At 40.4% G+C, this 9,246-nt stretch overlaps 1 protein-coding gene across 1 annotated transcript in view; it reads right to left on the reverse strand.

Moving 5' to 3' along the window:
- Positions 1-432: 432 nt before the first annotated feature.
- LOC147020562 (uncharacterized) overlaps positions 433-9,246 on the reverse strand; it is a 9,791-nt gene continuing 977 nt past the window's right edge. The window contains exons 2-5 of the mRNA XM_085893800.1: positions 8,645-9,246; positions 7,075-7,274; positions 5,112-5,176; positions 433-520 (exon numbers count right to left, since the gene is read on the reverse strand). The exon at positions 8,645-9,246 is cut by the window's right edge and continues 308 nt beyond it. Of these exons, the coding sequence (XP_085749926.1) occupies positions 433-520; positions 5,112-5,176; positions 7,075-7,274; positions 8,645-9,246 (955 nt within the window). The remainder of the gene's footprint in view (positions 521-5,111; positions 5,177-7,074; positions 7,275-8,644) is intronic.

Below are 9,246 nucleotides of genomic sequence, written 5' to 3' on the forward strand. Positions count from 1 at the left end.
GACCCTATCAAATGCTTTCTCCAGATCAACAAACCCAAAAAACAACTTCTTCCTCTTCTCCATGTACTTTTCCTGCAACTGCCTTACAATAAAAATTGCATCTGTCGTTCCTCTTCCTGGCATAAATCCAAACTGCATTTCGTCAATCTTTACCTTCTTCCTTATCCTCTTCTCCAACACCCTATCCAATACCTTCATTCCATGCTCCAATAACTTTATTGCTCTATAGGAGCCACAGTCCAGAGGGTCACCTTTCCCCTTGTACAGAGGGACGAGGGTACTCAGTTCCCAATCCAGATCTTCACCAAAATACGCGAAATCCCAAATTTTTTTTGAATCTGTCCGCAACTTTTTAAGATATCTTGTTCACAAGTAGACAGACAGGGGTGAAAATATAACCCCCATCCATCTTCGGTGGCAGAGGTAATAAACTCAACTGTGCACGTTGCTGTGTTCACGAGTTCCACATAGACCGACTCGGAAATCGACGGAGGTTCGAGATTGCTGTGTTATAGCGATGCTGCATAAATACGGAAGGCTTCTTTGTGTATCTTGAATATAAAGTTGTATTGTCTGTCTGTGTGTCTATCAATAGAATCGGCCCCACCAGTAGTTACCCAATCATATTTCAGACCGTTGGAATCCTCTTGGCAAATGGAGATGGAAGAAAACATTTTCAAACCAACAAGGTAGGGGGTTCAGGGTGGGAGGAAGACCCCAATTCTCTCAATGTAAATGTGTATCCTTTTGGACCACCCAGTGGTAGGCAGTATATTACAAATAATCACATCGCAGAACTCCAAGTTACTTCTGCACAAAGTGCTGGGCTGTCTGCTGCTAATATATAAAGCAGCTCATTCCACTGACATGATTTGTGACAGTCAAGTTACAGGTCGTTTACAACCAGTTAGCATGTGAAAACCAAAGCAAGATCCATCCATTGGGACCATACTCTGGAAAGAGCATCATTGCTGCCAAAGCAGTCTCCTGGGCTATTGGGCACAATCCTGGACAGGTCACCACTCTGACAAAGGATACTCAAATTGCTCAATCATCCCAGCAAGCTAGTACTCTTTTGCCAACCTCACAATGATTACAAGCTGACTCAATCCCACGTGGTATTAATTCAACAGCCAAGCAGAATTTGAACTCAGGACCCGAGGATCCCAAACCTGCCACATTAAGCCAACAGCAGGCATCAAACCAAGATGCTTCCCCAAAAAATTGTGATTTTGCGTTCGGACAGCATTGGCTCAACAATTGAGGATGTGCAGAAAACAGTTGCACTGACTGGTTTCAGATTGTGACCCGAGAACGCAGTCTGGCATGTTGAAACGTACCAATCATAATTTATCTATCTATAATTCCAGCAATCTCTGTGTGTCTGTCTGTGTGTGACCACTGTTTCTCGAAAACCACTGGTCCAATCTAAGTGAAACTTGCCAGGTATATTGCCGGGGACCTGAGTATGTGCCTTTTCAAGGTTTGATCTTAATTGGACAAATGGTTCCCAAGTTATGGTCATTTATTTACCAAACCAATGACAGGACACGTTGCTGCGGAGGCGTGGCGACCCATCGCCGCCTTCTGGCTTGTCTGTCTGTTTGTCTGTCTGTTTATTGCCGAGAGGTCACAATTTTAAACGATCTTCACGAAACTTCACCACATGGTCGAGTTTGTCATAAGGAAGAAGCCTATTGTTTTTGAGGTCAAAAGGTCAACACAGGCCAAAGGTCAACAACTTCGGTGAGACTTCTAAAATCCTCAATTTTCTACCAATTGACTTAAAATTTTTAGAGGATTTATATTTCAGATCACTGAATCTCCCTAACTTACCTCAGGAGTTTTAAGGTGCAAATCACTTTGTCTACCAACAGGACAAACATGATGACCAAGGAACTTTCCAAAGAAATCAGACAGAAAGTGGTGGAGAAGCACTGTTCAGGAGAGGGTTATAAGAAGATTTCAAAGTCACTCATTATCCCTTTGAGGATATTATCCCTTCACAATCACTCTCATCACTACTCTCATCTCATTACTATCACACCCCAAACCCAAACCCAACCCTAACCTCACACCCCAAACCCAACTCTAATCCCAAGATGATTTATCATTTTCACACTGATTTATAAAAAACAACTTAAAGAATTATTATTTTTTAAACAGTTTATTACTTTTTTTTAGCAGTTCAATCACAGTACAAGGTCAATACAGTCTTTCAACTCAACAAAGTTTTCTGTTTTTTTTTCTTCCAGTTCTGTCTTGAGAATGAAGTTTAAGTTATTTCAAGTTTGAAGAAGTGGAAAGGAGGAGATATATTGTAAATTTGTCTCAAGAAATCTCAGGTCTTCCCAGCACTTTCTTGATATTGCTGAAAAAGAATAAATAAATAAATACATCACATGTCTAATATCGAATTAAATACCATGTAATTTCATTTATTATTAATCACCTGAACTTACCACTCATCAAGCACTATCCAACCAAGAATGACAAGGATAGGTCGGTTGAGAACTTCAAAGGTCTCCAAGACAGAAACCACTTTTTGAGTCTCCAAGGTAGGTCTCATATTTTGAGCCATCAAGGCAAAACTCTTTTCCTGATTTTCCAGAATTTTTTGGGTCATCAAGGTGGAACTCGTTTTGCGGGTCATCAAGGTGGAACTCGTTTTGTGGGTCATCAAGGTGGAACTCGTTTTGTGGGTCTCTGCACACGTATCAGCAAAAGGAAGTGAAAACCACTCAATATCACCGCCATCATCATCTTCATCATCATGCCTTCCGACACAATTCTGGAAACACTACTCTCTCCATTGCTTTCTGCATCTCAGTTCAATTTTACTTTTCTTTTGCCTTCAATTTCACATCTTGATTTTCTTCACCACAAAGACCCACTGGGTTTTGATTTAAGTTTTTCAACCAATTTTAATACAGTAAAAGTTTATAATTTAAAAAAGCTGGACTTACTACTCGTTGGTAAATGCGACGTTTCGGCGAGAATCCACTCGCCTTGGTCACGGCAGATGATGAAGTGAGGAAGAACTGAAGAAGCTGGAAAATTGTCACGTGACATCCGACCTGCTTAGATTTAACGACCAACATTCTTCGATTTCATTAATTAATTTGATTGCATCGATTTAATTACCAACGTTCATCGATTTAATTAATCGATGATTTTCCAGTTGTACACACCTTGAACTTGTATACAGTTCCATTAACACTCATGGCAGACTTTCACCAATTGGATGATCTGTTTGGTGCTTGTCTGGCTGTGAGTGCAGCAAAACATTCGTTTGTTCCCAACTCTTCTGAGGAACAGACAGAATGGGACACGATTGGGGTGAAGAACATGCAGTTTATACAAAGTTTGAAATCATTTTTAATGTAAAGCAAGAATCTTGGCAACTTACATTCCAACCGGTGGGATGGTTTCATTCGAGTGGGTGGAGGAGAGTTTATGAGCACCTCTTCTGAGGGGCCTTTGGAAAAAAAACAATAAAAATACAAAACATTAAACACACTGATATCTTCATCAGTTTGATAACTTGTTCAAGAAAGGGCACAGAAGGGAATGCACTGATGGAACAGGTGACGACGAAAGATGAAGAATCCAATCGAGGGGAGTTAAACTTGTGATTTATCCTGCGTGGCGATGACCATGTCAATCACTAACCTTCACACCAAAATATTAATTACAATTATCTTCACAATTAAGAACATTCTTGTTCAAAGAAGGAAGTATTAACAGCAATGTCTCGAAAAGAACAAGTGGCAAAACTTATTTCAGCTTCACAACACGATCTTGGGGTTTGCTGTGTTCACCCCCAGTGTGTTCACCCCCAGTGTGTTCACCCCCAGTGTGTTCACCCCCAGTGTGTTCACCCCCAGTGTGTTCACCCCCAGTGTGTTCACCCCCAGTGTGTTCACCCCCAGTGTGTTCACCCCAACTGCCGCAAAGTATTGAAGAGTGCTTACCTGTTGAAGGTCCTGCATGTGGTATGACCCCTCAATACTGTGCTGTTTCTGTTGTTGCTGTTGCAGCTCCTCAGTAACATGTTGTTGCTGTTGCAGCCTGTGATCACAATGAGGGTTCTGCTTTTCCTGCAGCCCCTCAACACCGTGCTGCTTCTGTTGTTGCTGTTGTTCATTTCAACCCTGTTGACCCTTAAGACCTTGAGACCCCGTATGACCTTTTAAACTCCCGTCGAACATTTGACCCCTCAGACATTTATACCCACAGATCCTTTAGACCTGTTGAGACCCCATAGACAAATTTTGATCCCCTTTTTTTTCGAGGCCATACGACCTTAACACCAATTGAACTGGTTTGACCCCTTTCGAACCCTTTAAACACACACCACACAAAAATCAAAAGTCTTTTTACAACACAGACTACTCTTTTAAGCAGGTGATTTGCAAACTCTACCCACGCGGAGGGTGGGTAAACTGTGCTCGTAACCTTATCTAATCGAAAACGACTTGGAAAAACTATCACTAAAATGAAATCAATCTCCTGGAAGTTAGTCAACACAAAATAGAGCCTCACCCCTTCTCCCTTGCGAACTTGGTATTCCTTGTCCTCAATGAGAATCGTCATTGGAACAATCACATTCGTCTTCTCCATCCTCACAATCACATCCGTCATCATCATCATCACAATCACATTCGTCGTCTCCATCCTCGCAATCACATTCATTGTCTCCATCGTCACAATCACATTCGTTGTATCCACTGTCACAGTCACATTCGTCATCGTCGTCATCATCATCTTCCACATCCTTATCCTCCCCATCAGCCTCATCTTCTCCATCCACATTCTTGTCCTTTCTGTGAACACACAAGAATCACCAGAACTTCGTTTGAGAGAACATTTCTCTGCATCGTGAAAATGTATCAGAGTACCACCAGATAGATAAACTCCAATAACAACATATTCATCAGTTGAGAGGTCCATCGGGATCATAGTTTACTGTTCTTAATTGGAAGATCAATCATAAAATGAAGACTTGTGAAGAGCTTTACCGGAGCCGTTTGTTCCTCCATAAATATATCGCCCAAAGCAAGTTGATGATAAATATCACCATGGAGATGATCCCGACAGCATTTTCAAACCTCCCCCATAGCGACACGAGGTCTCCAACGTCCATTGGGCCGAAAAGAGAACCTTCCCCAAAGATCTGTGGACACGGATGTAACAAGTTTAATAAATTAATGTTATTTCAATGAAAACAGGAATCAATATCCATCATAATGATCCTTAAATGGGATCGTTTCAAACTGAAGTTGAAACCTGACGTTCTGACCACAGGCCCAGCAAACGGATCGAACGATGTTACTTGGTTTCCTTGAAACAAGATTTAAGAGTACATTTGTTCACACCGTAATCAAACTGTCATTATTATTTAATATCACAATCTGCTCCCTTCCGAAAACTTCCTTTTCATACCAACCAATGGGATCTTTAACCCTTTACCCTCTATCCATCAGCGATGGTCTTTCTCTCCGTTTCACATTTACCTGGTGAGACTTCCTTATTGCACACACTCCAGGACGCACTTGCAGGTGTACCGGAAACATATTTTCTTGAAATTCTTTGAAAAAACTCAAGAGCATAACAAGGTACGACCACATCGTAGTAGCGAATGCGGCAGAATGGTCTAAATGTTCTCAAAGGTAAACACACAATGCGTCCAGACGATGGTCTTTATGACGCTGCATTGTTATCATGGTAACCGCATTCGGTACAACACAAACCCATTACAGTTTTCATTGTATCGTCATCCAATTTATAAGATGTAATTATATAATGGTATGCCATATTTGCGTACAGGGTGGCCTGAAAGTCGTTTTACCGTCCACAGTGAAGCATTCGTTCTTAAACTCTTCATACACAGGTTTTATTGTGCAGTACTGTACTTTTTTGTGTACCTTGTCGAGGCTCATATGAGAGCGAACACACAAAGCACAGCAAGGGGGTGCATGAGACAAGAAGGGGCAGAGGGGGAAGGACAAAACAGTGGAGAGCAAAGACATGAGGAGATCTGTAGAAGTATCAACACTTCTGTATCTTTGGAATACACGGCAGTTTTATTTAAGTATATTGTGATAAATCGCTTAATTTCACCAAGTCATTCGCGTCAGTCGGGCTTGGATAATTTTTTAATTTAAAAGCATTTTTCATGTTAATATTTTTGGTTATATTATATTTATGTCGTTCAGCCTGTGCCTTTGTGTAATAATTTGATAAATCAATATCCAGTTCTTGAGATACACCAGAGATAGAACCATCTTTACCAACATAAGTCATTTATATTAGATTAAAAATAATATCATAAAATTTTTTATTTTTGTTGAGTTGAAATAACACATATCGACATAATTGACCACAACACTTGGAATTTAATTCTTGGACTTGAAATGTTTGATAAACACCATTCTGTAAGAATTTTATGACTTCAACAGGTGGTGGAAGACCAAAACTATCAAAATAATATTTGTCTTGACTATTAAAAATACAAACCCAATGAGAACCGTTCCCATCATTATCTTCTAAGTTCATAATAATATTCTTTGTATGTTTCGGCACATTTGTTAATTCATCTCTCATACAAATAACCACATTATGAATTTTTTATTTCTTACAATATTTAACAAGTTGTAAATTTGATGTTGTATTCTTTCCAAATTCTTTCAACCACTCATCAATGCTCATTTATTTATTAGAAAGATATGACAGCATTCTAACACATTTCGTGAGTTATTTGTGGCGTTGTTTATATCCTTCATAATGGCCTTAAAAACAGTAAGTTTCCTCTGCAATGATTTTTCAATGTTGTTTGACTGTCAGGCAGGAAAAAAAAACAATCTCACTCCTCTCTGCACATGTACGATTGGGACAAATTCAGAGACAAAGTACAGTGAAACTAGACTTATCTTTATATTCGTGTTCCAATTTGTGTTCAAAATTATAACGTGCAATTTAGTTCTTCCTTTGTCATAAACTGATAAGACAGACAGACAGACAGACAGACAGACAGACAGAGACATGCATCAATTGATTAACCCCGCTTTTCACTTTGCGTGCATGGAGTAATATTGACAGCTCAGGGAAGCCATTATCACGCAGAATGGTTTTGCTGTGTTCAATTTCCGCAGTGAGGTCGCACGGTGAGCAGGTGGCCAAGGCTCTATCCACGAGGTCGGTGATGAGAGCAATCTTACAATGTGTGTGAGACTCAATGAGTTGCACCATGTATACTGCCCAGTGAAGGTAATCTTGTGACATATGGTAGTCAATAATAATCTGATTTCTCAACGAGTATGTCGAGAAAAGTGAGTGCTTTCAATTGCTCCATCTCAAAGGTGAATTCGAGCGCAAGCTGGAATGTGTCAGGATATGCTTTCTTTTCTTTCTAATAAATCTTTCTAATAAATTTTCCTCCCCCCGGAGGATCCCTTAGGACTTTTTTTTCTGTTACTGAGGACATATTCAGGAACCAAAATCTGTTGAGTTTGCTTTTGTTGCAATTCGTGTGAGGTTGACCAAATATTTCTGCTAAAATGCCTGTACTATCAAGTCCCTCAACTAATCACAAGTTCAGAACCCCTCCCCATCATGCTTACCCCCTCCGAAACCCTCCCCTCCTCACATCCCCATCCTCCTCGCTCTCACCCCCTCCTGGAGTGTATAGTGATGTTTGAGGAGTTGCAGTCTCCACTCTCCCCTCCTCGCTCTTCCCTCATTCCAAGCTCCCCCTTCCTCACCCCTCCTCGCTCCTCTCTCTCCGTCCTCTCTCTCTCTCCCTCCCTTCCCTCCTCTCCCCCTCCTCCTCTCTGCCCCTCCCTCCGTTCTCTCTCTCCCTCCCTCCTCTCCCCCTCCCTCCCTCCTTTTTCTCTCCCCCTTCCTCCTCTCTCTCTCTCTCCCCCTTCCTCCCTCCTCTCTCCCTCCCTCTTTCTCTCTGACCCTTAATATTCCCATCAGTGAAGTGATGTGTTGTATTTGCCCATTCCTCATGAATGCCTTCTTCTTCTCATTAATAGCATTCCTGATCTGACTGCTCAACCACCCTGGTCTCTTTCTGCCTCTAGTTTTACACCTCTTTGGAATGTACTTACTCTTCACTCTACACATTTGTTCCTTAATTCTCTCTCTCTAATTAACAAAATAATGATTCCCTGGGTTGCTAACCATTGAGAATAGTCAAGGCTTAACTTTGGTTTGTTGATGTGTGTGTGTGTGTGTGTGTGTGTGTGTGTGTGTGTGTGTGTGTGTGTGTGTGTGTGTGTGTGTGTGTGTGTGTGTGTGTGTGTGTGTGTGTGTGTGTGTGTGTGTGTGTGTGTGTGTGTCCCAACCCTCACATTCAAAATCTCAACCCCAACCCTCACGTTCAAAATCTCAACCCCAACTCAATCCTCGCCCAACACAATGTCTTTTTCAAAATGAGATTTCCATATATATATATATATATATATATATATATATATATATATATATATATATATATATATATATTTTTTTTTTTTTCTCTTCTTCCAATTCTGTCTTTTAAGGCTTTCAGGTTTGATGATGTAGAAAGGGGGAGTAAGCCTGCACTTTCTTCCCAGAACGAACAATGTATATTTTTTATGTTTTTTTCTCTTCTTACAATTCTGTCTTTTAAGGCTTTCAGGTTTGATGACGTAGAAAGGGGGAGTAAGAATTTTCTTGATAGGTTTAGATCCCAAAGAGTGGTAGCATTTCAAGTCTTCAAAATAAACCCAACTTTCCAAGTCTCCAAGGTATAACCACATTCCTGTTGAGTTTCCAAGATATGTATCACATTGTGAGTTATCAAGCCAGAACCCACATTTCAAGTCTCCAAAAATATAACCATCTATCCAAGACTCCAAGGTAGAATCACAATTTCCAGAAATATAGTGGGTTTCAGTGATAGATCTCACATAGTATAACTGTGGATCATCAAGGAAAACTCCATTTTTCCAATTTTTATGGGTTTCAGTGATAGATCTCACATAGTATAACTGTGGATCATCAAGGAAAACTCCATTTTTCCAATTTTTATGGGTTTCGGTGATAGATCTCACATAGTATAACTGTGGATCATCAAGGAAATCTCCATTTTTCCAATTTTGATGGGTTTCGGTGATAGATCTCACATAGTATAACTGTGGATCATCAAGGAAATCTCCATTTTTCAAATTTTGATGGGTTTCGGTGATAGATCTCACATAGTATAACTGTGGATCA

Source organism: Eptatretus burgeri, chromosome 9 (assembly GCF_056783735.1).
Source record: "Eptatretus burgeri isolate ZD-2024b chromosome 9, Ebu_testis_v1, whole genome shotgun sequence".
NCBI classification, from domain to species: domain Eukaryota; kingdom Metazoa; phylum Chordata; class Myxini; order Myxiniformes; family Myxinidae; genus Eptatretus; species Eptatretus burgeri.